The sequence below is a fragment of the Periplaneta americana genome, chromosome 7, assembly GCF_040183065.1.
Source record: "Periplaneta americana isolate PAMFEO1 chromosome 7, P.americana_PAMFEO1_priV1, whole genome shotgun sequence".
In the NCBI taxonomy this organism is placed as follows: domain Eukaryota; kingdom Metazoa; phylum Arthropoda; class Insecta; order Blattodea; family Blattidae; genus Periplaneta; species Periplaneta americana.
The window spans coordinates 137,089,354-137,117,264 of record NC_091123.1 but is presented as its reverse complement, the minus strand read 5'-3'; the positions used below and the strand labels follow the sequence as shown (position 1 = coordinate 137,117,264).

The window sequence follows — 27,911 nt, the reverse complement described above, 5'->3', positions numbered from 1 at the left end:
TTCACCCCATGTGTTGTCTTTATATGGGGTTTTGTAAAGGATCATGTTTACGTACCACCACTTCCAACGACACTGAACGATCTGCGCGCCCGAATCATAGCAGCCATTGTTGAGATTGACCGTGACCTGCTACAAAGGGTTTGACAGGAGAGTGACTATCGACCTGATATGTGTCGTGTTACGCAGGGTGCTCACATAGAACACATGATGCGCCTGAAGAAAACTTTGAAATTTTAACTTTCGAAACACACGTCTCACAATACGATATGTTCATTAGATTTCACACAATGAATTACTGAAATCGGATCCATCATTTTGACTTTTCCTTTTGACTGTGTTTTCCCTTGGTATCACGAATTTCGAAGGTGTTTATTATCTGTTGCTATGTGGAACGGTAAGATTAAGAAATTTTCTTTATACCTTTCCAAAATTCCTTCCCCCCCCCCCCAGATGTCTTTTATGAAAATTCTTTCCTCTAATGTGAATTTCAGTTGTGTAATTTGAGGGACTTAGTGTAAACAAAAAAATATGAGGATTCGATCGTTAAGTATAACTAAAGTGGAACTGAGGAAAAGATCGAGGAATAATTAGTTAAATGTTAAGGGGAAGACGAATAGAATAAACCAGTAAAAAGGAAAGTGGTAAAGAGAGATAAAGTAGTTATAAGTGTTAAGTAAAGAATAGCGAGTGTTTTATGAACCACAGAGAGGAAGAATCTGGGAAGTGCAGTAGAGAAAAACTGAAAGTGAATGCAAGTAGAGAGTGAACCATAAAAACTATAGCCTACCAATGAAAGAAAAAAGTGATCAGTGAGTTGAAGTAGTGATAGTAAGGACGTACTACAAACATTCGAATATTGGAACACTGAATCAATATAAGAGTAAAATTCTGAGAAAAGGTCAGTAAAAATAGGCAAATAATGTAATATTGTAATGTATATGAAAGAGTGGAATATAAATAATTAGCGAATATGAGTCAGAGATAAAAATAATTGAAGATAAACAGAAAATTAGGAACGAGAGAAATGAGAGGTAGCAATGATAGCAGAGGAGGGTTAGCTAGATTGCAGCCGAGAGTGTTTCTAAACAAGAGTAGGCTAATGTAGACAAGTATTGCATAGTTATCAGTAGACCGCGGGAGTGCGGCCCTAGTACAGTAAAACCCCGATTATCCGTCACCCTATTAACCGATTGGTGGATTATCCGACTGTCTTTCTCGCTCGCAGAAAAAAAATTGAAGTACTGTACATTATATTAGTACGAGTGTTATTTTATAAATCTTTACCCTTACTCAACATGGCCGTACTGTCTAACTTCTATCCAAAGTATCTTCTGCAAGCGTCAAAAGAAAACATGTTGTACTACGGAAAAAAGTGCAAGAAATTGAATAGTTTGGGAAAAGAGAAAATGTGGTTCATTTCACATCACAATACGAGATAGGAATTACAACTGTACGCGATTTAGGCTAATGAAAAATAAAATGTAAACTGTATAAAATTTGTAAATCTACAACATGAGACCTCTACTATTCCTAACTTTCCACAGACAGTCGTCATAAGGAGTTTCCTTAGCCATTAAAAACCCGTCGTTGAAAACCAGACTTTAGTACAAAAAATAATGTTTTAATAACTGACTTATCGCAAAATCAAACATGAATTGTAAAAAAAAAAAACAAAACAAAAAAAACAGACTTAAATTATTGAATTTCTGATCCACTACCTAGCGTATTAAAAGAAAAGACCATGGAGGAAATTAGGAAAATATTATGTAGTTAGTTTATGAAAACTTTTTATGGTATGGATTATCCGATTTTTTCGATTAACCGTTCAGTCCACCACCTTCATTATTACGGATAATAGAGGTTATACTGTACGTCGATTGCAGCTGACTATGCAGACGAGTCTTTCTCGCCTTTCGCCGTACTGTTCCGTGCATCGAATCCGAAACATTCAGAGTGTGTTTAGCTGTCGTACTAAAGAGTTGCGTGTGTGAAATGACACACATTACAACTCACTCACGAAGTGAAATACTAAATAATTTAGTGGAACAATTCGGATGCGATATATTTAGGCTATTATAGAAGAAGAAAGTGTTGTATGCGTCGTCAGATTATTACGAACTAAGAAGGACTGTTTTGAAAGTCATTGTAATACTAAAGCACACAAGGAAAATGTTGAAAGCAATTCGAAAAAGAACCAATCGAGTTCAAATAGTCTGTCACAATATTCAATATAGACTTATGTGACGTGTTGGTACACACAAACATTCCATTCAGAACTTTGGACAATCCCAACTTTAGATCATTTCTGAAAAAAATATACAAATCAACATATTCCAGGAGAAGCAACAATACGTAAAGAATATTTACCGATTTCGTACCAGAATACGATTGCCAAAATTCGAGAAAGCGTGAACGATCAGAAAATATATGGGTTTCAGTTGATGAGTCTACAGACTTAGGCAAAGTGGTAGATATGTAGCAAATGTGGTGGTCGATATACTTTCCGAGAACTGTGTAGGAAAAAAAATTGTGCTTACTTAAGAGAAATTGGAAATGGTAAACCATGCAACTATTGTCCAAGCCTTTTGTAAGGCTATGCGCCTGTTATAGCCGGAAGGGATTAAATATGATTATGTACTTCTTTTCGTCACTGATGCAGCTCCATATATTATTAAGGCAGAAAAAGAACTTAAAGAACGCCATACCATCATGGTGCATTTAACTTGCCTGGCGCACGGACTGCATAGAGTTGCTGAAGCTATTCGTGCTTTATATAGCGATGTGGACTGCTTTATAGAGTCTATGAAAAAAAAATTCTCAAAGCCTCTTCAAGAATATTAAAATTTCGAGAAATTGCACCAAATATTCCCCTTCCACCTCAACCCGTAGTTACAAGATGGGGCACCTGGCTTGAAGTTGCCTTATATTTAGCAGAACATTACAATAAAGTCAAACTAGTTATTCAGGCATTAGATGGCGAAAGTTCAGCTGCCGTTACAACAGTAAAATCCCTGATTTCAGAAAAAAATGCACCAAAATCTACAATTCATAAAGACCAATTACGGAAACTTGTTACAAATTATAACAACTGGAAACGTCTGGTCTACTTAATGTCCGAGTGAATTAAATTAATTGAGAGAGTATCGGAAACAATTAACAAGGTACCACAAGGACTGTGTCCTGATAAGTTAAAAGACAAAGTTATTACATAGACCCTAGTGTAATAAAAAAAAATAATGCCCATGTTGTGTTCAACAGTTTGGTGAAAAAACAGGACAAAAACTTAAATGACAATGTAAACCTTTCACGTACTCTTCATTTACCTCATGCGATGTCGAAAGAAGATTTTCGCAGTAAAAATAATATATTGTAACTGATAAACGCAGAAATTTCTCCTTTGACAATCTACGTATGTACATATTGGTACATTGTAATTCCTTATTGTAAAGAAAAAGATTCCGTCGACATCGCATCAATTAGATAATTACGAAATGTATGATTATTGTAAGTATGCAATTCATATACTCAAGACTGTACGTCTGAACCACGCACAGTGAGTTGCTTATCTGAGAATTCATTAAGCCCGGTTCACAATAAACCGGGAACGGAAACGAGAACGAAAATAATGTTAAAACAAATGTATTTATATGTTAGCATTTACAATAGTTAATTGTGAATACTTACATTTAAATACATTTATTTTAACATTACTTTCGTTCTCGTTCTTGTTGTTGTTTCCGTTCCCGGTTTATTGTGAACCAGCCTTTACACTCTCCATGGAAAGCTCCAGTCATATAACAACTTGACGGTAAAGGGCACGCACTCCCGCGATTTAGTTATCAGGAATAGGACAGAGGGAAGACAAAGGACGACTGCTACTACTACTGCTACTGCTGCTGCTGCTGCTGCTGCCACTACTTATTAAAAATTGTAGCTTTCTATTTTTTTTACAACGAAACAACTTAAGAGCCACAAACAGATAGTTCACCCTTTTCAATTTCCCAAAATAAAAATAAAATAATTTTTATCAAAATAATACATTTTCCTGTGCTCATCTTAAAGTTTAAGTGGGCTGTGATTTTCGAAAAAAAAATTACACAGTTACTCACCAATTGCGTATTTAATAATACATAGTTTTTAAATTTCCACTTTTGATTACTGACTCTCATCTCCGTCTCCTTCCGGAACGCAATAATTGATATTCTCACAGAATCAGTTATATCGGCCGTAATTACTAACTACATTCAAGAAAACAAAGCAAATGCTAGAGTTTAGACTACAGTAAGTCTGTTGCCATTCACACATTAATGTCAGTGCACTCTAGTGGTAACAAGAGGAAAAGAGATTTCTTGGCATGGAAGTGTGAAAAAGATAAGACCAAAAAAAACGTACACCACTTTCATGTTGCTTTCCCATAAAAATATGATTAATTCATAATAAAAGGCAGCCAAACAAAATGAAGGTTTGTAACAGAATTGTTCAGCTACGAACAAGTAATGAGTAGACAGCGGGCTTGGGATACCTTTACGGCGGCAGTAGGTTGATGCACAACGGAGCTTAGACATGTGACGTTACTCTCGTAGGTACATTTTGTTAAGAACGCAAAATTACCTGTCAGCCGTACCGTTGCGCGCTGTATGAACCGAACCTAGGCCAGCAGAGTACTGTGCGCAGTCGTAGTGAACAGTTGTCTGACGTTAGTGCCGAGGTTGTTCGTCACAGTGTTTACGTGTACAGTAGAGCGTCTCGTTAAGGCACAGTGAAAACGTAAACAAAGTACAGGTAACGTGTGGAGGGGGTCGAGCCGTACGATAAACACGAGGGATGCACAAGGTTTTAGTTACAATTAATTATATTCATTAACATTAATTCATATATTTTCCAAAAACACATGGAATAAAAGAACACAAATTGCATAACGTTATTATATACACATTTTAACAAACAAGGAATTGAAATGTTGAAATAATTCAATGTAACAAATCAAATTTTGCTACTTAGTCTATATGATGTTGTTTTCAAGCAGCATGTTTACGGTCATGAATTTCATTCTCTGTATGACTAACGTAGTATCACCGTCTTCAATACTGTATCTGAATAAATTGAACTTTGAGAAGGGATAATTATTTTGTTTAGGAAATAGACCAATATACTGTAGTTTTGTTAATTCGGCCGCAGAAGACGGTGATATTATGTTAGTCAAACAAAGAATGAAATTTATGACCGTAAAAATGCTGCTTGAAAGCAACGTCATATAAGTAGCAAAATTTGATTTGTTATATTGAATTATTTCAACATTACAATTGCTTGTTTGTTAAAATGTGTGTACGATAAAGTTATGCAATTTGTGTTCTTTTGTTTTGTGTGTTTTTGGAAAATATAATTTCAATTAATGCTCCGCAATAAATGTTGTAACTAAAACATTGTGCATCCCTCATGTTTATCGTACGGCTCGTCCACTCCCACACGTTACCTGCACTTTCTTTACGTTTCACTGTGCCTAAACGAGACGCTCTACTGTATTTGGTAACGTGTGCAAGTGCAATGTCGAAACACCAGTCGTATTATTTGCATTCACTATTGTGATGCTGAACGGTCGTTCTCAGAATATAAAAACTGTTCGAGTAATCCCCGCTGGACGTTTCAGTTAGCAAATCTTCGGTTGTATTTTGTTGTTCATTGTAATGCCGGCAACGAAACCGAAGAAGACGGAACCTTGCATGTATAAGCTTTGTATTCATGTACTTTATTTTCAATCATAACCAGACTGTAGTACTTTTGTTTATGTCCGCAGTGTGTGCACAGTACCGAGTGTGTTAAAGCTATAGTCAATGCTTGCGTACATTGATTGCTAAAGTATCCCGGTTCCACCCTCTAGTAATGAGGAAAACATAGAAACACTCCGAGAGCGATCTGTCTGAAAATGGCTCTTAAACGTAAAATTTATAACTACTTGCGCCTAAAAAGACTACGAAGCCGACGATATACATATCTTACACAGGGGCAGCAGCAACTCTTCATTCTTCTCTCCTCCTCTTCTTCTTTTTCTTCTTTTTCTGCTTCTTTTTCTTTTTCATTTTCTTCTTTTTCTTTTTCATTTTCTTTTTCTTCTTTTTCTTTTTCTTCTTCTTTTTCTTCCTCCTCTTCTTTTTCTTTTTCTTCCTCCTCCTCCTCCTCTTCTTCCTCCTCCTCCTCTTCTTCCTCCTCCTCCTCTTCTTCCTCCTCCTCTTCTTCTTCCTCCTCCTCCTCTTCTTCTTCATTATCCTCTTCTTCATCCTCTTCTTCATCTTCCTCCTCTTCATCTTCCTCCTCTTCATCTTCCTCCTCTTCATCTTCCTCCTCCTCTTCTTCTTCCTCCTCTTCTTCTTCCATCTTCTTCTTCCTCCTCCTCTTCTTCCTCCTCTTCCTCTTCTTTTTTCTTCTTCTTCTTTCTTCTTCTTCTTCTTCTTCTTCTTCTTCTTCTGCTGCTGCTGCTGCTGAAAGATGCTCCAATGACGATGTGGAATGGGAGTTAGCAGAGAAACGTGAAGTGGCAGGGGTGCTGGTAGAGCTGGAATAGGAGTCTTGGGAGCTGGCAGAGGAGCTGGAAAGGGATCTGGCATGGGGAACTGGCGTGGGAGGTATGAATACACTCTCTAACTTCTCTAGTGAAAAGCGATCGAGGATTTCCACCACTTCTGCAACAAGCAGAATGAACAAGAACTTTATAAGCATGTGGCATTATCCGTGAATGGCATATTAATAGAGTGAGAATTCGTATACAACTGCCTATTTTTACTGTCTATGTGAAAGTCATACAAAATCATTTGCACAGGTTTTGAACGAATGTAATGAATATTAATTGTACATAGTTTTGCATATTTCAGGCTTTCCTGTATATAAAAGACTATTGAGCTTACAATGTAGCATATTTTTAGTATTTTGTGGTAAAAAGCCCCAAGTTATCATATTTTGTAAAAACAATAATATTCTGTGTTGCAAATCTAGTTTTTCAGGTAAAGCTCAATGTGAAGCAGACTTGAATAATTTCAAGGGAAAAATTGTTCCGATTCCGGGCATCGATCCCGGGAATTGAATATTTTACCTGAAAACTAGACTTGCATAATATATACGTTACTGTAGGTACGTTAACAGAAAACCTCAATTTCAAGTCGCACAGAGTTTGCGTGCACTCGATGTGGGTCTCTGGCATCTCGTCATCCCACTAGAGTTATGTGGATATAAGGAAAAAAATTGAGACGATGTCGGGTGGAGTTCCTGGGTAGTTCAATCGGTAGAGCACTGGTGCGTTCAGCCAGAGGTTCCTGGATGGATACCTGGCCCCGGAACAATTTTTTACTTGAAATTATTCAAATTCAATATTCTAAATTGTTTGTCAACATAATTTTTTTTGTTATCTTAACTGTACTTGATGGCCGTAAATTCCTTGGATATGCAGTGTGGGTGTGGAGAAAGCAAAACACCATCTTTTTGTTCCATTGTGCTATTGTACAAGAAGAAGCATACCCAAACACCTCTATCTACCTGACTTCATCATTTTGTCATCATCCATACAAGTATTAGGTCATAATAAAGAGGAATTTCTCCCTAGCTCTTTTTGGGACGTCCCAGAGATCTCTTCTCATGGGGTTGATAGTGAAGTATAGCTTTTGGGATTCTGTGGGATCTCATACATTGCAAATGGTTCATCCAGTTCTGATATTTCTGTATGAAATAGAGTACTGATTCCAGACTCAGTTCTTCCATTACTTTGTCGTTGCGTTTATGGTCCCATTTTTATATCATGCTGTTCTTCGCATAAATCTCATTTCATTAGCTGTTATTCTGCTTTCATCCATCCGCCTTAATGTCTATGCCTCATTACCATAACAGAGTACAAGATTTGTTAAAGATCTATTCTAGTACTTCTCTTGGCAGGAAAGGTTTCATTACCCCTCTTTTATTTCCAAAGTTTTGGAGTATTTTACAGTTTTGCTCATTATATCCAAACCATTATCAAATATTAATTTGTAACCAAGATAATTATGTAAAATCATTAACTTTTCCTAAAATTTTGCCTTCTAAACATATTTTTTAGGGACGGTATTTCCTCAGATGGCAGTAACTACCTTTTTATGTATTTATTTCAATTTTATATTTTTTGCAATGATATTTAAATTACGTACAGAGTATGGTAGATCATTTTCTGTACATTCTATTAAAACTAGGTCAACTGCAAATATCAGTGAACCTATTTTTAAATTTCTGTTTATCTGCAACTGACCATGTCGCTTTTGTGTCCATTTCTGAAGAATTTTATTCAGGTGCATTATAAACAGTCGAGAGAGACCGCATTCTTGTTTTATTCCTGTTAAGTTCGTGCCATTCTGAGATCCTGTTGTTAATTTTAACTGGAATTAAATCTGACATACCTGACTTAAAAATCCCATAACCTGCTTTTCTCTGTTTCACTTATTCTCAGTTGGCATTTTTTGTGATTTTATCTATACGCACTTTAACATCTGTTGTCGTATCACGTGTGTAGAATCTTTGGGTTTATTTTTAGGTCGTGGACTTTTGCTCTGACTCTGTTTTTATTGTCATATGACTTATGTTCATGTAACTGATTTACATTTTGTTTTAATTTTTATGATATTAGTGATTAAGGGGGTCATGAATCATAATATGTAAATTTCCAATCCTGCATGTGCCTTCATGACTGAGGAAAACCATGAAAAACTCCAATCAGATTGGTTGATCACGGGGTTTGAACCCGGAACTTTCCGAATACGAGTCTCAAACACTACCGACTGAGCTAAGTCATTCATGCTGTGTTGCAAGAAAACAGACCTATAAATAATGTATTCCTCTATTCAGGGTTGCCAGATTGGTATAACTAAAAGTAGCGAAAGCTCGGTGGAAAAGTAGCCAAAATTCAGAAAAAGTAGCCCAATATAAATGGCAAATTTATATTTCGCGGATTATATATATTTAACTGAACCGGAATGTTTTTTTTTTTTTTTCAAGTCTCCTTTATGAGCACTAATTTGAACTTTATAAACTTACAATCTGCTTTATTGCTGTCGTCTTTCACATCCTGAAGCCAGTTTGAGAATGAAGTATCATTTAACCATTGGCTATTAAACGTTTTGGTATAAGTTACTTCTCCCACTTTCCTATTTTCAGCAATTACAGAACGAAATAATAAATATTTCCATTTTCAGTATAATCACAAAACAAAATAAATGTATAAAAAAGTTATTCACTATCACAATTTAAAAATGTTACTGTATATCACATCTATAACAAACAAAGTTCTCTTAAAATTATTTCACTATAGGATTCAGAATTGAATAATTAGCCTACATTATAATTAGGATACAAAAAGTAAAAAAATTAATTCTCTGATATAACTTAAAAACTGAATATCACTTTTACAACAGATCCTAGTTCCTAATTTAAGATTATTGTAATAAACTACAACGGCATTCACAAAAATACTAACGCTTGAATTGGAGGAAAAACAGCTACTGATTATTATGTGCCTGCAGGCTGCACTTCGCCACTGCATTTCTGCTGGCACTGGTCATGGTAAAACGAGAAAATCCCCTTACACTGGATTGGTCATGTGACATGTACAATAAATAGAGGAGAAGGTGGAAATATGGGCTACCATTTTGTTTTCCTCATAATAATGAAAAATGGTGTAGCATATTGCTTAGAAATCTTTATCGATATACAAAGTAATTATTCAGATACAATTTTTCCAGTCTTAAAGGTCAATAGTTGCAATAGATACTTAGGCCTACATATAATTACTTTTTCAAAGAAATACGAACTGGTCATCTACAGGTAGTGGGGGTCTAAATATGAGCTACCACAAAATTTTGAAAATAAAATTGTAAAAAAACAAAGAAACATAAATAGGAAAACCGTGTCACATGAATGGCAATATTCTGTAACAAATAACACAAAACATGATAGCAAAATACACGACATGCCAATGTGCTGCTAATATGGGCTACCTATCGCATATTTGACATAGCGGTAGCCCATATTGGCAACATCGACTCATGAAGGTTTCTAAGATTATGTATGGCAATTGTTGTTCTAAATAAATATTACTCTTATGCCATGTGATAGAACTAGTCTTAATCAGTGCAACACGTCAAATGTGATTTATAAACACGAAATATATTTCTTTTAATAAAATTGAAACTACATACCTGCAAAAACTTTGAAATTGATGAAAAACACAAAGAACACACCACATCCACACCATAAAGGCAACTGGTTTGTCTTTTTGTGCACGCAGACTGACGGACATGAGATGTACTTTTACAGCTTTTTCGCTAGGTAACAAGATCATATATAGTAAAAAACGAGGTAGCCCATATTACCACTCCTAGCCCACATTTCCACCATCTCGTCTATATATTTCGCATAGGTACGTCGTTTGTCGTGGTTAAGGTGGTGGTGGTGGAATAAAGCTGTAACAGGTTCTTTCACGGAGAGGAAGACTGTTACTACATCTATTATTATTAATTTTCCCCAAATTCAAATCAGAAAAAAATAGCCCAAAAATAGCCCCGAAAATTTTTGAGTAGCCCAAACAGTCGCAAATAGCCCAATGGTAAAAATCAATAGCCAATTAAAATTTTAAGTAGCCCAATTGGCTACTTGTAGCCCAATCTGACAACCCTGACTCTATTAGTTAGTGGACCTTTAAGGTTGTGGAATGTCGAGTTGCAGAAGAGGAATTTAACGGTCCACTTGTTATTGGATCGCTAACCAAGCATCTTTGGATTTCACAAGTGACGCAATAGTACGTGAATGAATGAAAAGCGAACATCGGCTGCTACACTGATTTGAAGCATTCTAGCTTTTATTGTTGTCAAAATTTGCAATAAATATAGACTAATACGAACCAGAAAGGAATCAGGAGCAGAAGTTTTGGTGAGGAAGATAAATATGCCTATTTGTTATTAAAAATAGCGCACGAGTACATTAATGTTACAGAAAATAGAAGACAGCCTACAGAGCACATAACGTTGTCGTTAAACGATGAACTAGAGTCTGTAATAAAGACATAAATAATAACTTTGCTATTACAAGAATTAATGAATAAATAAATAAATAAATAAATAAGTAAATAAATAAATCAGTAAATAATTAAATAAACAAATAAATAATTGAGACATCGAATTACCGTATATGGATGCTAAGAAGAGATATCTCTATATACAAAAATGTCAATTCAGTTTAACTACATTATTATTATTACTATTATTATTATTATTATCATTATTTAGAGTAACTATATTATTATTGTTCACAAAATTGGACAGTGTACGACTTGTGTACTTGTAATATTTTGTTATCGAATAGAAGATCTTCCAAAGCAGAAACATATACAGGGCGTTAAAAAATAACGTTTACAACGTTTCAGGGGTAATAGAGGAGGTAAAAGTAAATATCTTTTGTAAGTGACAAAACTTTGGCTCATGCGCCGTTTATTGTGTGCGTTAGTGTTAGTATAACCCATAAAGAACAACACCAATTGTCGTTTTAGAGGTGGTGTTCAAACTGCCGTTCATTGAAGGCATTGCAAAACTGGTACCTTCGTACTATGGAGTGTCTGCAACGCTCAAAAAGACCAACATTGTTTCTAATAACATGTGCAGCTTCAACAACGCGAGCAACTAAGTCTTCTGCCGAATCGATCGGTGTCTCATACACAAAACATTTCACGTCCCTCCACAAAAAGAAATCCAGTGGAGTTAGGTCCGGTGATCGAGGTGGCCACGGTATCGGCCCACACCTGCCAAACCAACGATTGGGGAATGTAGCATTTAGATATTTCCTGATACGACGATGAAAGTGTGGAGGGGCACCGTCATGCTGAAACCATATTCGTTCTCTGATGTTCAATGGGATATTTTCTAAAAGTTTTGGTAGGACGTCGCGTAGAAAAACAAAATAATTATCAGCATGGAGACTGTTAGGCAACAGACAAGGCCATACAAGGTGGTCGTGCACAAACAGAACTAACCAGTGTGTGTTTTGTGACGGAAGTCAAGTCATCTATTCCTTCAGGACATATAGGGGCAAAAGAGCGCATCTGCTAAAGTTTTGTCAACAGTAATCTCACTAGACGTTTTGATTTATCTAGAGAAAATCAAAACTCGAGTGGGATTTAATTGACTATTACACGATTAGAAGAAAGTATATAAAGATTAGAAGTAACGAAGTACTCCAATACAATAAAATATTAATTGACTTACGAAAATACAACTGTCTTCAAATGTATTATTGTACCATCTCAACATTACAAATATTACGCTAGATGCATGCTAGATGGCAGTAGTGAGCAATGCCTTCTCGTCGAAAAGTTCTCGATCTATTATACACGATGGCAAGAAGGCTTTGTTGATTCAGTTTCATTTCTATTAAAATGTAACATTCCACGTCAATTATCCGAATCCCAGTAATCGTCACTTGACAGATGATTTTCAATAAATCTTAATATTAAACAATCTCTGATACGTGACTATCTATAATATCATATAGCAGAAGCTATAACATAACCTAACTAATATACACAAGTGTTAGAAAAGTTTTAATTAACGACGATGACATAAAAAATAAACGTGAATAATTTTAAAAGGTATAATTATTGAATGTACAATTTTCAAATTTGAATGTGGTTGGTGGTTCAATTGATGTTATATTGGACGTGTGCGTAATAGAAGTGGAACTCGTTGATTTAGGCCTACATGGTGTATTCAACTTATTCAGGATTTCCGAATGAGTAATTTTAAAAGGAATAATTATTGAATGTACAATTTTCAAATTTGAATGTGGTTGCTGGTTCAATTGATGTTATATTGGACGTGTGCGTAATAGAAGTGGAACTCGTTGATTTAGGCCTACATGGTGTATTCAACTTATTCAGGATTTCCGAATGGTGCTCTTCATTTATTTGTAAATCGGATTTCAGAAGATGCATAGGTATGATCAGTGATTTTGATTAATTCTTGTTCTTGAATGCCAATGCGAGTCATATTTGAAACTGCTGTGCATCAACTGGAGTGGTTTGTAATTGTATATATATATATATATATATATATATATATATATATATATATTTTACGTCCAGACCAACGCAGTTTCAAATGTTGGCAAACAAAGAAACAAATGCTAGGGACGCGATAAAATTAAACAAATGCTAGGGACGCGATAAAATTGTGAGATAAGCAGCCATGATAGGTTGAAATACGTCCTTTTGTACCGTTTTATTGGTCAAAAGTAGTATGACGTAGTAAGAGTGTAATAGTCACTTAAAACAGATGTTTGTTTTTACCTCCTCTATCATCCCTGAAACGTTGTAAATGTTATTATAACACCCTGTAGAAGAAGTTTGTCTATTTTAAGAAATTAATTTCTAAAATAGTTTTTTTATTTACCTGCAAATGTACAGATACGAGGTATCACTTTTTAGCTATCGTTATGCAATATTATTTTAATATCGTGTATATAGGACCTACTATACAAAATATCGCATGCCTGAATCTCATACAAGTAACATTATGAGTAATCAAAATATATAAACTACTCGACGTAAGATTGCTGTCTAACGGAGGAATAAATATTATTATTGGAGGGAAATCAGATCTCTAAGTTAGTGAATCCTTTAACGGACCAATAACACTAAAGATATTTCTTGCAACGCGTCTTTCGAACTTATTGATCCGTTAGCGGCTAACGAAGGAAAAAATACGTTCTTGCAAATCACCATCAGTTTTATTTATCGCTTATCCATGTCTTGTAATTTTATTGTGTGTTAGTTACAATTATAACAATAAACGTTACACTATAATAGACTATTAAGACATTCTATTCTGTGCTGTGCAGTGTTATTCAGTTGTGCAATTGTAAGTCTTTCGGACAAAGTTTTGTCACTAACTCTTTCATCCAGTATTCACACAAAGTAAATCATGCGAAAATTTCGGGGCGCTGTATTGGACGTGACGCTTTTTATATAGTATGTAGGATATGATTTGTTCCAAAACATGACGAACTTTCTTCCTGGAATTGGTAAATCGTCATAAACTCTCATCTTCTCCTCAACTTTCAGGCGCGTGCCAGAAATGAAATAATATGACAATCAATGACTTCAAGAATTGGCAACTAAGCTAAGAATTTATCCCTTGCTCGTTCCTACACTTAAGTGGTGAAAAGTCTGAGGGAAGGCCGTCATGTTTTGGAGATGCAATGAAGGTGTTTGGGGTCAAAGATGTAGCACTCCATGCCCAAGTTACCTCCCATACAAAGTGAGAAGAAACTAACTAGGGGGTTGTGAATAGACTGAAAATTAAGTAACATTATTTCAAGATATGAATGCTTCACTTGAGGTTGTTCCGTGTTAATTTATCTACATAGGCCTATTTCTAAATACAGTCAGCTCTTCTCTCTTTCTGCATTGTATAGGCTAGTGACCTTATATTGTATAAAATTCTTAATACAGCGCATCTTCGCCATCACGTCGCGACGACCGACTGGCAAGCGGCAGAATCGCGGTCTCCCCCCCCCCACCGGGCGCTCGATCGGTCACGGGCGTGATGACGAAGACGCATTGTAATAAGAATGTATTATCACAGTCTACTATATACAGTCGCGAAGCTCAATATGTAGTAAAAATGCAAACATGGGTAGTTGCCCACCACTAGGATCGCTACTATCGTATCTTCATCGCAGATCTCTCTCCTAGTAGACGACAAAATATGTTACACTTTCGTTGTGTTCTTTTGGAAAAATTAACACCTTCCTTCCATTATTGAAATATTAAATGCATAAAGTTAATTTATTATTTTAATGAAGTATATTAAATTCCACCATAAACTCGATACCTGCAAGAAATAGGTTAATATTATTTTTGTTTGTGCAAAACGAACTGAAATTTACTATAATCGCTTCAGTCATTCAAGATTATAGCGATAATTAACTATGAAACCAATAAATATTAATTTTCATTTCCCTTTACAACAATAATAATGGAAATATGAATTAATGGAGTCACTTACGTATACCGGTACTTGTAGTGTAGGCTTACGTAGTTAACAAAGTGGGATGAGGTTAAGCAATAATAATCGCACCAGAATTGGAAATAAAACGTGATCAATAAATTTTATTGTAACAGGCTTTTTCTACGTCTCTAGTAAAGTAACAAATAAAAATTACAACAAAATTAACAGCTATAATTAAAAACACATCCTTTGAAAAAAAAAGTAGGCCTAAGCAATAATAATCCCACCAGAATTGAAAATAAAACGTGATCAATTTTCATTAAAACAAACTTAATTTTTCTACGTCTCTAGTAAAATATTATTATTCCAATTATTGTATTTTAGCCATTAACATTATCATTACAACCAATAACGAACATTTCACAAGCATCAATGTGAAATACGCAACGAGCTAGCACTCGATGGAAATACGACACAGTCCAAAGTCGACCGTGGACAGTCTATTGTTTCTAGTTGCTAACCGCTTGGAGCGCTTTATCACGAGATTTGCAAAAAATCACCTCAAGCTTCGCGACTGTATATAGTAGACTGTGGTATTATGATTATTTGAAATTAAAATATTAACGGTCTTACTAATAAAAACTCTATACAGACGTTTAACTGTCTTTTACTTATACAATAAGTAGCTCGTTTATACGTCGTGTGTAAATTCCTTACTAATAATCACTACATATGTCTTATATAACAGTATAACTGTTACACAGCTACGTCATAGTTTCGTCATTACTTCGTTACGAAAGATAGTAGAATATCTGAGGTTCTCTATTGCATCCGATAGAGCGCTCTAGTGTGGCGTGTTAAATATCGATAGTACAACTGGCTCTAATCGATTACCACACTATATTTTGGTCAAAGAGTACAAGCTACAGCGATATTACTCCAATTATTCTATGGTCTTTGGTTTGTTCTTCTGTGGTTACAAGCAGCCATCATCATAAAATGACAATCGATACGAACAGCTGTTAGAGGGCAGCCATTTTTTTCTATATACAACGCTTAAACAAAGGGTTTCGTGTATATAACTACTGCAAAGCAATTCCCATTGTATAGCTACAAACTGTTTATACATCCATCGCTTATGCGTGGTTTATTAGTAACGTTTTCTGTCTCAACTCTGCATAAGTCTCGTATAAAAACTATACACAGTTTATTAGTAAGACCGTAACACATTCGCTTATGGACATGCTTGTTCAGCAGCTTCGTAGTCAGCGTTCAAGTCTCTGGTCATAAGGTTAACACATCGCAACTCCAGCAATCGCACGTGCAGATCTGTTTATATATCCAGTGGTGTCACTCTAATTTTTTAACAATCGGTTCTCTCCGCTAAGGACCGCAAATTTAAAAATATTGAATGACGTAATAATAAGCAGCTACAAATAAAGGAAAACTGCAATCCAACATGTACTTCCATAACAAAATTATGTGCATAGTTTAAAATGCTGATTAGCGTCACGAAGGAGGAGTAGCCTTCTGACACTTCATCTGTGCGCTGAGCCTCGCTACAGAAACATCATATCACATACATTATCATACCTATTGTACTATTATATACACAAATAGCAATATACTATATACTACTTACTGGCTTTTAAGGAGGTTCACTGCCGCCCTCGCATAAGCCCGCCATTGCTCCCTATCCTGAGCAAGATTAATCCAGTCTCTATCATCATATCCCACCTCCCTCAAATCCATTTTAATATTATCCTCCCATCTACGTGTCGGCCTCCCAAAGAGGTCCTTTTCCCTCCGGCCTCCCAACTAACACTCTATATGCATTTCTGGATTCGCCCATAAGTGCTTACACGTCCTGCCCATCTCAAACGTCTGGATTTAATGTTCCTAATTATGTCAGGTGAAGAATACAATGCGTGCAGTTCTGTCTTGTGTAACTTTTTCCATTCTCCTGTAACTTCATCCCTCTTAGCCCCAAATGTTTTCCTAAGCACCTTATTCTCAAACACCCTTAACCTATATTCCTCTGTCAAAGTGAGAGTCCAAATTTCACAACCATAAAGAACAACCGATAATATAACTGTTTTATACATTCTAACTTTAAGATTTTTGACAGCAGACTGGATGACAAAAGCTTCTCAACCGAATAATAGCTGCAATTTCCCATATTTATTCTGTGTTTAATTTCCTCCCGAGTATCATTTATATCCTAGGTATTTGAATTTTTCCATCTCTTCAAAAGATAAATTTCCAATTTTTATATTTCCATTTCGTACAATAATCTCGTCATGAGACATAATCATATACTTTGTCTTTTCGGGATTTACTTCCAAACCTACATATCTCTTTACTTACTTCAAGTAAAATTCCCATTATTTTCCCTAATCGTTTGTGGATTTTCTCCTAACATATTCAAGTCATCCGCATAGACAAGCAGCTGATGTAACCCGTTCAATTCCAAACCCTCTCTGCTATCCTGGACTCTCCCAATGGCATACTCTAGAGCAAAATTAAAAAGTAAAGGTGATAGTGGATCTCCTTGCTTTAGCCCACAGTGAATTGGAAACGCTTCTGACAGAAACTGACCTATACGGACTCTGCTGTAAGTTTCACTGAGACACATTTTAATTAACCGAACTAGTTTCTTGGGAATACCAAATTCAATAAGAATATCATATAAAACTTCTCTCTTAACCGAGTCATATGCCTTTTTGAAATCTATGAAAACTGATGCACTGTACCCTTATACTCCCATTTTTTCTCCATTATCTGTCGAATACAAAACATCTGATCAATAGTTTATCTATTACGCCTGAAACCAAACTATATATTATATACAGAAATTAAATAAAAACAACATAAGCAGGAAATACACGCGTTTATATGTACAAGGTAGACAGGCGTGTTCCTTACTCAGAAACAACTGATGTTTCCTGGAAATGCGCCAGCGTTGGTGGAGTGCTGTTCTATGCCTGCACAGAGCTTTGAATGTCTGTTCACACCGACATATTATTTGAATTATCTCAAAACGCCCCCATCAGGAACAGGACAAAGTGGCGCTTGTTTGTTGTAGCCCTGTGCTCCACATAAGGAGCTAAAGGAAATCCTGTACTATCTGAAGATGAATCTGCACACATATTTGTACAACATACTGTTACATCAAGTTAATTTAACAAGTACGGTACAATGAAAGATGAGCAGAAGCCGTTTCTTCTTCAACTTTTACCCAAACACCGCCAGGAGTTCCCAACTCCTTCAAAAGTTGTTTTCCCTTCTTTCTTTTCCTGTGTTACAAATTATATACCTCTCTGTCCAGGAGTGAAATGGTTGTGCTTGTTTTAAACACTTATGCATGATATTAGCCTTGTGGGAATTTTAATTTTTGAAAGTGCAGTTTTTTGTACCACAATATCATGTCAAGGCATTGGAAGAGCCCTGTTACCTATTAGCAAACACATTTCATTTTAAATACAGAGTTCTCTATTTTAGACCTTTTATGTCAGATTCTAAATCTAGAATCTTCACCTAACTAAGTACTTGAATGAGGGTTTCGAATGTATTTTGCGTTTTTAATCTTATTGTTTCTAGTTGAACTGCGATAGATTCGGTATCATGCATCTCTGGCAGATTTAGTATTCTCCCAGGAGATACAGATTGTTGGCAGGCGATCAGTTGCACACTGGATCCTGTTGTTCTCTCACCAGGGATAGCTCGGTTGAAACATGACCATCAACAGTCTTCCTGATGAAAACATTTCTTACATGGTAAGATGGAGGATCCTCGATTGAATTCTTTCACGTTTCATTGCATTATCCCGATTTCTGTGTGGGATTTAGATTCAAACATAAGCGCAACTTAAATGATACTGACTACTACCGACTCAGCAGCCATAAATCATTCTGAATGTTCAATACTTTTAATGGATAAAAATATGTTCCATTAAAAATGGAATAACAAATTGTATGGGTATTAAAAGAGGAAAACGAAGTATCTTATTAATGTGCTTAATAGTATATTTTGCAGTTGAAAGTCTATTTACTTCTTTAAATAATATTTTGGAATAATAAACTATGGCTCAATTTTGTGTATGCGGTGTTAGCACTTAAAAGAAAAGGGGTATCGATATGAGACTGCCAAAGTAATTGCAGATCGGCCTGCAAACATAATATCGACGGGCCAGTTCTGAAGGGAAACAACTCAAAATTAAAACTTTTGAGAAAACTGAAGTTTAAAGCTTCATGTTGCTGTGAAACATCCAATTTGGAAACTTACAACATATATTAAACATGATTTGAATTTGGATTAAGAATCCTCTGATTTTTCACAGCAACTTAAAGCTTCAAAATGCAGGATTCTCTAAACTTCAATTTTGAATTGTTTTTCTTGCTATATCTGTTGTGACTGGCTGTACACTTGATTAAGAAGCAAAGATTTAATAATGTGATATGATTATGTTTACTGTCGTATTAAAAAGTTAGAGAATTAAATGTTAGAATGTTAAATTCATGTTCTTCCTTTCTGTCAACTTAATTTGTTTTATCTTCAAAATTTAAGAACAGGTTCTACGAACTGCGACAAATTCAACAAGTGAATCGGGTGACTGCACTGGTGCGAACTGGCTGAATGATACCACTGGATAAATGTTCTATTCACTACCAATACGAATTAAAGTCTTCTGAACTTGTCCACAGAGTCCGTAGATATGCAGAGAACCGCAATTCTTTGCGCTGGAAATGCCGACAAATCAGCCATTTTTATTACAGTGTAGCTATTTCCCATCTGCATTTGTATAGGGAATGACTGTAGCCTAAATCACAATCAATTATTTTTAATTTTAAGGGCCATGGACACTGGCCTAAAATAAGTTTTACTTTAAATGGTACTATTATGCTGGGATCCCACGGATTCTGCTTCTGCATAGCTGAAAGCGCCACTAGCCTATAGCTCAGAATTTGAACTGTTACTGTACCTTCGTAGTCTCCGTCTATCTCGTACAGGAAGTGATGAAGATAAACCTCTAGCTTCACCAACTTCCTCCGCCCCAGCTCCATGACGCTGTCCTCCCACTCGGCGTACTGGCTGGTCGAAGGCTGGCTGTCAGCGTCTACCATCATCGGCTTATCAGTTGTTAACTTCAGCAACTTCCTCTGCCTCAGGTCCATGACGCTGTCCTGGAACTCGGCGTACTGGCTGGTCGAAGGCTGGCTGTCAGCGTCTACCATCATCGGCTTATCAGTTGTTAACTTCAGCAACTTCCTCTGCCTCAGGTCCATGACGCTGTCCTGGAACTCAGCGTACTGGCTGGTCGAAGGCTGGCTGTCAGCGTCTACCATCATCGGCTTATCAGTTCTTAACTTCACCAACTTCCTCTGCCTCAGGTCCATGACGCTGTCCTCGAACTCGGCGTACTGGCTGGTCGAAGGCTGGCTGGCACCGTCTACCATCATCGGCTTATCAGTTGTCTCAAGTCGAGCTGAAAGGTAGTGTAATTCTGAGTTGTAATCTTCGTAATACACTGATTGCTAACTGTGAAGGGGATAAATAAGTACAGTTCAGCCATATGGTTATGTCGCATCCCGGTTTGTCCCACTCGTTTTTCCTGTCCTCTCTGTAAGGGCTAGTAACTGAGGTGATAGACTCTTCTCTGCAAATAAGTGTTAACTTCAGTGAGATTTATGAATTGGAAATTATTATAAGTAACTGCATAAAGGTTTCCTTACAATAAGTGTTGACTACCAATTCGGCCCATAGGTACTTTAAAAAGATAGCAGGTGGATCATTAATGTCAATGCAATGTTTGTGTACTTCTTGTTGGTTAATTTTGAAGGTATTAAAGTATATGAAAATTTTTCTGTACAATTGTGTGTAAATAATCAAAATGATAATCACTGCATCACAGAGTCGGTAAGTGCAGACACGAAATACTGCGGCTGCAGTATTTGTATTGTTGTGTTGAATGGGGGCAAGCTCCCTGCGTGACGCAATCTGCAGTAGATTCTGGAATGTAGACTACGACTACATCGTAAAAAAAGTCCGTTCAAAAGAAAAGAAGGGCAATAATGCAACAAAAAGTAGAATATTTCCTAAAAAAATAACCAATAAACAATAAAAGACCAAAAAATTCAAATAAACACAAAGTAAAAGTAGGCTATATTGGTTCGTGATGAAGTGAAAAGAGTTTATATTTTATTCTGCATTGTCTGTGATGACTGAGAAAAAAAATATGATATTTCATCAACTTCCGAGCATTATTCATCATTAATCAACCCACCACTATTTTCCACCTCATGATATTCCCATCACATCCATTCCGATTCCTCTCATTGCTTTTCCAAGTTTGCCATCTTACCTGGTGGAGTGTTCATATAACACGCTGCAGTCGGTCTCCTTGTCGATCTTCTCGTCGATCTTCTCGTCAATCTTCTCCATATTCTTGTCCATATTGTTGTCCATCTTCTTTTCTTCTCTCCGTTGCGTTTCGTCATGACATGTCCTTCCCCAGTATCCCCCACCCGGACATCCGATTGGGGGGATAGTTTACGTCCGGAATTTTTTACCAGGGAAAGACTCATCATGCCATATTTTTCATAAGTTATCTTCTTGGGATATATATATAAATGCGGAAGCTTCCCATTGCTTTCCGCACACCACTCTCTCTTTCGCATCTTAAAAGATCCCAGGGGGCCCCGGCGTGGAGGTGAGGAGAGTGGATTTGACTAATTAGGCCCTCCGGACTTCACCGAAATTCACCACAAGGGTTAAATATCAGTTCCATCGGGGTTTTTGACCCGATCGGAGACCGGGAAATCCCAATTAGCCTTTGCCCCCCTCATTGAGTCTAAGGCAGCGGTTTCCAAAATGTGCTCCGCGGAGCCCTGGGCTCCGCGAATGAATCTCAGGGACTTCGTCGCCGGCAGTTATGAAGATGACAATGTTTCTGCTTCCATCTAGTCTCTAGCGAGAAAAACGCAAACTACTTCCATCAAGTGAAAATACTTTCCCAGAAAATAGTTTGCGTTTTCTTTTTAGATGGAAGCACCAATAATAGATCTACTCGTTATTGGAACTATCTCGATTTTTCTTGCTTGCCAAATACTTGATGATTCTCGAAATTTATATACCAAGCAGGCAGCGTTTGTTAATCGTGATACGTAGAATCTACAGTCTATTGACTATTGTGTTGCGTCAAAAAAACTATATATACACTGCATGTTAATTTGATTGCAGAATGTTAGCTGAACTTTGGTTGAAATGAAACTGTGACTTAAAACGGGCTCCGTAATACCTAAGAGTCATCGGCTATAAACCAGTGCTCAGTTAACGGGGGATAACAACAAATGTAACCTTACTTTAATGGAAGATAATGCGAATTCCTTGAGATTGAGTTCCGAATATGTTGAACATGATCCTGCTTCAGAGTCTGCGATGGCTAGTGCAGAGGTACTGAAAGGAATTAAAAAACGAAAATATTGTGATTCATAATTGGACATGGAATTCCCTGAGTTTGCTGATGGACGTCCACAGTGTGAGATACTGTATGTAACAAGGTTTTGCCCAATAGTTCTATGTTCCCTGCCCAGCTTAGTGACGGCATTTCGAAACTCATCCTGACTTGACAAATGAAACTGCAGACTAGGTATTTTAAAAGAAAAACTGATGACTCCATGCAATTCGGACAATATTTTTATTTCGTGTAAAAGACAAATAACGAGAAAGCACAGGAAGCGTCGTACTTGATTAGTGATGACTGGCTCTTGCTGGTAAACCTCACTCTTCCATGGTGGTCGAAAAAACTGCAAACTTGATCCTCAGTGTGCCCTTAACAAATAACACTGTGCGTAATCGAATACAGAATCTATCAAACGATGTTAAAAATATCCTAATTTCCTGTATCAGTCACATTAAATTTTCACTGCAACTTGAATCCACGGACGTTGCCGTGTTATCTGTATTAATGACGTTTGGGCGGTACGAATTTTCAGGTCCTTTCATGAAGATATTTTGTTCTGCAAGACATTGCCATCCTCTACTAGCGGTACTGAAATTTCATTGAAAACCTAGAGACAATTGCATTCACGTGTGCACAGATGGCGCAAAGGTCATGGTAGGTCCTGTTTCTGGCGCTGTTACCATGATCAAGAACGCAAAAAAAAAACTGCACAAGTAGTCATTGTGATCTACACCAACACGCTCTCGCAACGAAAAAATGCCAGCGTTATTAAAGTAAGTAGGCTACTACACAACGTCGTCAAAATTATCAACTTTGTTAAGGCACGATCTTTGCAGTATAGAGTACTCAGTATTCTGTGCGAAGATATGGGGCGTATAGGCCTACACATGTCATTGTTATTACTAGACTTCGTTGAATTGCCACACGCAGCATGCAATCAGGTTGCCGATGTACGGTAGTATAGAAGAGATGAGCGACCGCCCGGTCTCGTAGTATAAGCAGTTCATGTTAAGAGTTGTGACCGGTCCAAATAGATAGATCAGCTACAGCTAATGTATACATATGTAAGCACATGTTTCAGCATTACTGTGGTTGGAATAGCCAAAGCTTAACATTTGTTCAGTGCAGACAAGAATTCAATTAAACATACTACAATGAGTGTGTTGCTGTTCCAAACAATTGTCCCTGGAATAACCTTACCCCCGCAGCCAGCCTTGATCCGTTGGAAAACGTGGTTGGATGCTGTTAATTATTATGCAGAATATTACGGAAAAATAATGGAGGTAATTGATGCATTGGATAGCACAGACCGTTCCGCTGTTGCAGCTGTAAAATCATTGCTTCTGAACAACTATTGGAAGATATTATGTTCATTGATTCTAATTTTAAAATCGTGTACAAAAGCATCACCCTCTTAGAATCGTCTAAACTACAACTCTCAGAAGCTCTTAATATAGTGTATCAAGTATTACAAACCGTTATCCAAAATAACAATTCACTAATTTCAGAAAAAGTGAATGTAAGTTGACAAACATTATTGCTAAAAATTCTGCCTATTCACAACTTCGTATTATAAATACTATGGCCGGGTGCACACAGAATCAGACGCGACGCGGCACGGCGCGGCGCGACGCTACGTTTTGCTTTACAACGCCTCGCGACAGCTTAAAACTGTCTGCTCGCGACAACTGATTTGCTGGCTGTGGGATTGGAAAACTGGCCTAGGCTAGAAAATGGCGTCAATAATAGAGGACTGTCTATATGAAAAATTCTATTGCATTTGCTCATTATTTCCTAAGGACGCAAGCTCCTAAAAATCTATACGATTGAAAGAGTCTTAAAATTAAAATGTACTGCACAAACGTCATTTTTTATGTTATGACTACTTCACGACTCACAATAAAGAAAAATAATATATTAAATCAATAATGAGTGAGAGTATAGAGCAGAGAATTAGGCTTACTACAAATTACACTGGTCAACAGTCATTTTGCGCCAGACATAAAACTAAAAATTCTTACTAATTTCGGCCTCCTGAATTAAAAAATAACAAGCAAAATGTTCCATCACTTCGTGTTTTCGAGATGCACAATATAATTAATTTTCTATGCATTTTATTTAAAAATCACCGTATTTCGTGTGTAACTATTTTGTTTTACAAATGTGAAGACCCATTATGTGAAAACAAATGTAGTATATGTAGGGCACCATGTTAGAAGCACCTGTAGAAAGGGAAATTATTTTATTACCCTTCTACGAGCCTATTTCGAGGGAGTGAAACAGGTTCGCGGTATAAATTCACTTGAGTTTATCTGATTTTACTTGAGATGTGCATTTCTTTCACGGTGAGCTTAATTACATTACTGTAGTTTATATTTTGCAATATATCACCATGTCAAAACCACTTCTAGAAGCGGAAATTGTTTTAGTGGCCTTTTTGGTTCCATTTGGAGGGGAAGAAACAGGTTCGCCGTATGAAAACGCTTCAGTTTACCAGGGTATTTCTGTGGTGTTAGTATTCTGTGTAGGACGTGTAGGATATTTCTTTAAAGTGTCCTTTAATGATAATATTCAAAGTACGAATGGTTTATATGTGCGGATTTGAAGGTTGTAGCATTGCTTTTTGGAATGCAATTAGGCTACACAAAATTTTGCTGCTTTCTGTACCAATTGGATAGTCGCACTCGAGATATTTTATTTTTATTTTATTTGATTGGGTTATTTTACGACGCTTTTTCACCATCTAGGTTATTTAGCGTCTGAATGAAATGAAGGTGATAATGCCGGTGAAATGAGTCCGGGGTCCAGCACCGAAAGTTACCCAGCATTTTCTCGTATTCGGTTGAGAGAAAACCCCGGAAAAAAACCTCAACTAGGTACCTTGCCCCAACCGGGATTCGAACCCGGGCCACCTGGTTTCGCGGCCAGACGCGCTGACCGTTACTCCACAGGTGTGGACTCGCGCTCGAGATAAGCATTATAAAATAAAACGACAATCACTAGAGCCAAGGAAGAAAAATATTATACATCAACCCCTTGTAGGCCTACCTCAAAGCGAAGTAATTGTATCCCTTTTACACAATAAGTTAGGGTTAATGAAGAATTTTGTTAAAGGGATAAATTATAAAACTGAAGCATATAAAAATATCCAGGAAAATTTCCTGCTATTAATAATCCGTGGCGCTACACCCCGTGAAGAGCCCAGACCTACCAGCCGGCTGCTGGCCTCACGTCCACATGCCAAAACAGAGGTGAACGATCATCCAACTAAAATGGAGGTTTCGTGTGGTTAGCACGATGATCTCCCCAGTCGTTATATCTGGCTTTCGCAACCGGCTTTCGCTGCCTATCGTAGCTCCCCAAGTGCATCACGATGCTAGGTGGGCACCGGTCCCATACACTGGCCGAAATTTCTTGAGAAAATTTCTTCCCCCATGAGGACTCGGACCAGCGCGCATTCCTTAACATTTCCTGCTATTAGTGATTCAAAAATAAAAGAGGGAGTTCTCAATGGACCACAAATTAGAGAAATAATGGACAATCACTTCGAATCTTTGCTGGGAGGAAAAGAGTCAGCCGTCTGGATTGCATTCAAGGAGATTGAATTAATTTTCTGGATAACTGTAGAAATGAGAACTATGAAGAACTAGTGAAAAATTTACTGTTGACGTATTAAACTAGGGGTTGTAAAATTTCCCTGAAAATTCACTTCCTTCACTCACATCTTGACTTTTTTTCCCCCGAGAATTGTGCGATTTCAATGATGAGCATGATGAGCACTTCTATCAAGAAATTTCAACTATGGAAAAAAGATACCAAGGACAATGGAGTACCAATATGCTAGCAGACTATTGTTGGACTTTAGCTCGTGATGTACCTGATGCCCAGTGTAAAAGAAAATGCAGAAAAGGGAACCTGTGATCTTCTGAACAGTGAATATTTAGCCTTATTGTCATTATATAAAACAATATTTTGAATAGATATAAATTCCAAAATTTCTCAAAAATCGTAACCAACAACTGTTTTTATTGTCATATTCGTATTCAGGAGGCTCAAATTATGTAGAAAACATATATCACATGCCTAGCGCTAAAAAAAAAATGTTAACATTTGTTGCGCAGTGTTTTTATTATAAATTATTATTCACCTGGTGCTTTCATCTCATTTGCAATTTTTTCACATATTTTCAGAAACCACATTATTCTCGTGATATTGTTTCAAACATTGTACAGAATGTATCTTTCCTGTACTAAATCAACTAATTTATCCGCATCGAGCTCCATTATGAATAATGTGCACTACACAACAATAGTATTTTTGTAGATAATGAAAGCGTGCAATCATAGCCACTACTAACGCATGCGCAGTACACTGCAGCTATCAGACAGTCTCCTCGCGACGAACTTCAAGCAGTCATTCGATGTCGTCTCTTCGTGTCGCCTTGTGTCTGCTCGCGACCGTCGCGCCGCGTCTGATTCTGTGTGCACCACATCATAAGAAATCAATGGGAGACAAATACCATGAGACAAAATGTCGCGTCGCGCCGCGCCGCGTCTGATTCTGTGTGCACCCGGCCTATCAGGTCACGACAAGACGTCTGAAGTTGGTGTACTAAAAAGTGGTGACTTTCCGTTCTTCAAATATGCACCTATTACATCGTTTGGTGTTTAACGTACATTTTCCCAATATAAAAACTGTTTGAGGGACCATCGGAGGAGGTTCACTTTGCAGTCGCTCAAAATGTACGTAACTCTTATCTGCAATGCACATGTTCAAGGATGGTGTGAGTATATTACATTAAATTTTAACAGTTAATATATCTCACTACAAAATAATTGTGTATTTAATGTGTAGACATTTCCTACTTCAATGATCATTCATTATATTTCTTGAATGCAGGATACAGGTTTTATTATAACCGCAGTATACTGTTCAATTTTTACATTAGAGGCATACTTCACCCGTTGCACGTCCCCTTCTCATACAGTCTATAGTGCGTAGTAAACCTTACGATTCTCGTGGCAATTCCACGAAGTATAGTTATTACACATAGAAGTGCGATGGTTGTCGCATGATAAAGCGTTGTTCCGTTTACTTGAAATTCGAATGGAAGTTTCTTCACTTTTGAATGACCAAAACAGTTTGCTAGCAGATTCTTTGAATGATCAGAAATGGTTGTGCAAATTAAGTTGCTTGGTAGACATTTTTTTTCAAAATTAACTAATTCATCACATCTGTACAAGGTAAACGGAAGCTATATTCGATGCTAATGACTAAAGCTGAGGCATCTAGGACGTTTGTCGTTAAGTTACGTGCACCCAAACTATAGCATAGCAAGTAGAGAGAGCGAGGGGAGGTCAGTGTACAGACTTTGTACGCTGTCCTATAAACAACAGAGAATAAGTTGTATACTCACATGACAAATGAACTGGAGCTCAGATCAT

The 27,911-nt window shown here is 36.9% G+C and overlaps 1 protein-coding gene and 1 long non-coding RNA gene across 2 annotated transcripts in view; one reads left to right on the top strand and one right to left on the bottom strand.

Annotated features, from left to right (window-relative positions):
- Positions 1–20,261, top strand: part of LOC138703469 (uncharacterized) — a 308,973-nt gene extending 288,712 nt beyond the window's left edge. The window contains exon 3 of the long non-coding RNA XR_011333182.1: positions 20,174–20,261. This is a non-coding gene — a long non-coding RNA (uncharacterized lncRNA). The remainder of the gene's footprint in view (positions 1–20,173) is intronic.
- On the bottom strand, positions 5,375–20,594 carry LOC138703468 (inner centromere protein A-like). The gene is made up of 2 exons (XM_069831347.1): positions 19,987–20,594; positions 5,375–6,677 (listed from the first exon to the last, which is right to left on the bottom strand). The coding sequence occupies exons 1-2, from the start codon at positions 20,462–20,464 to the stop codon at positions 5,950–5,952; spliced, it is 1,206 nt and encodes a 401-aa protein (XP_069687448.1). The 5' UTR covers positions 20,465–20,594; the 3' UTR covers positions 5,375–5,949.
- Positions 20,595–27,911: the final 7,317 nt, after the last annotated feature.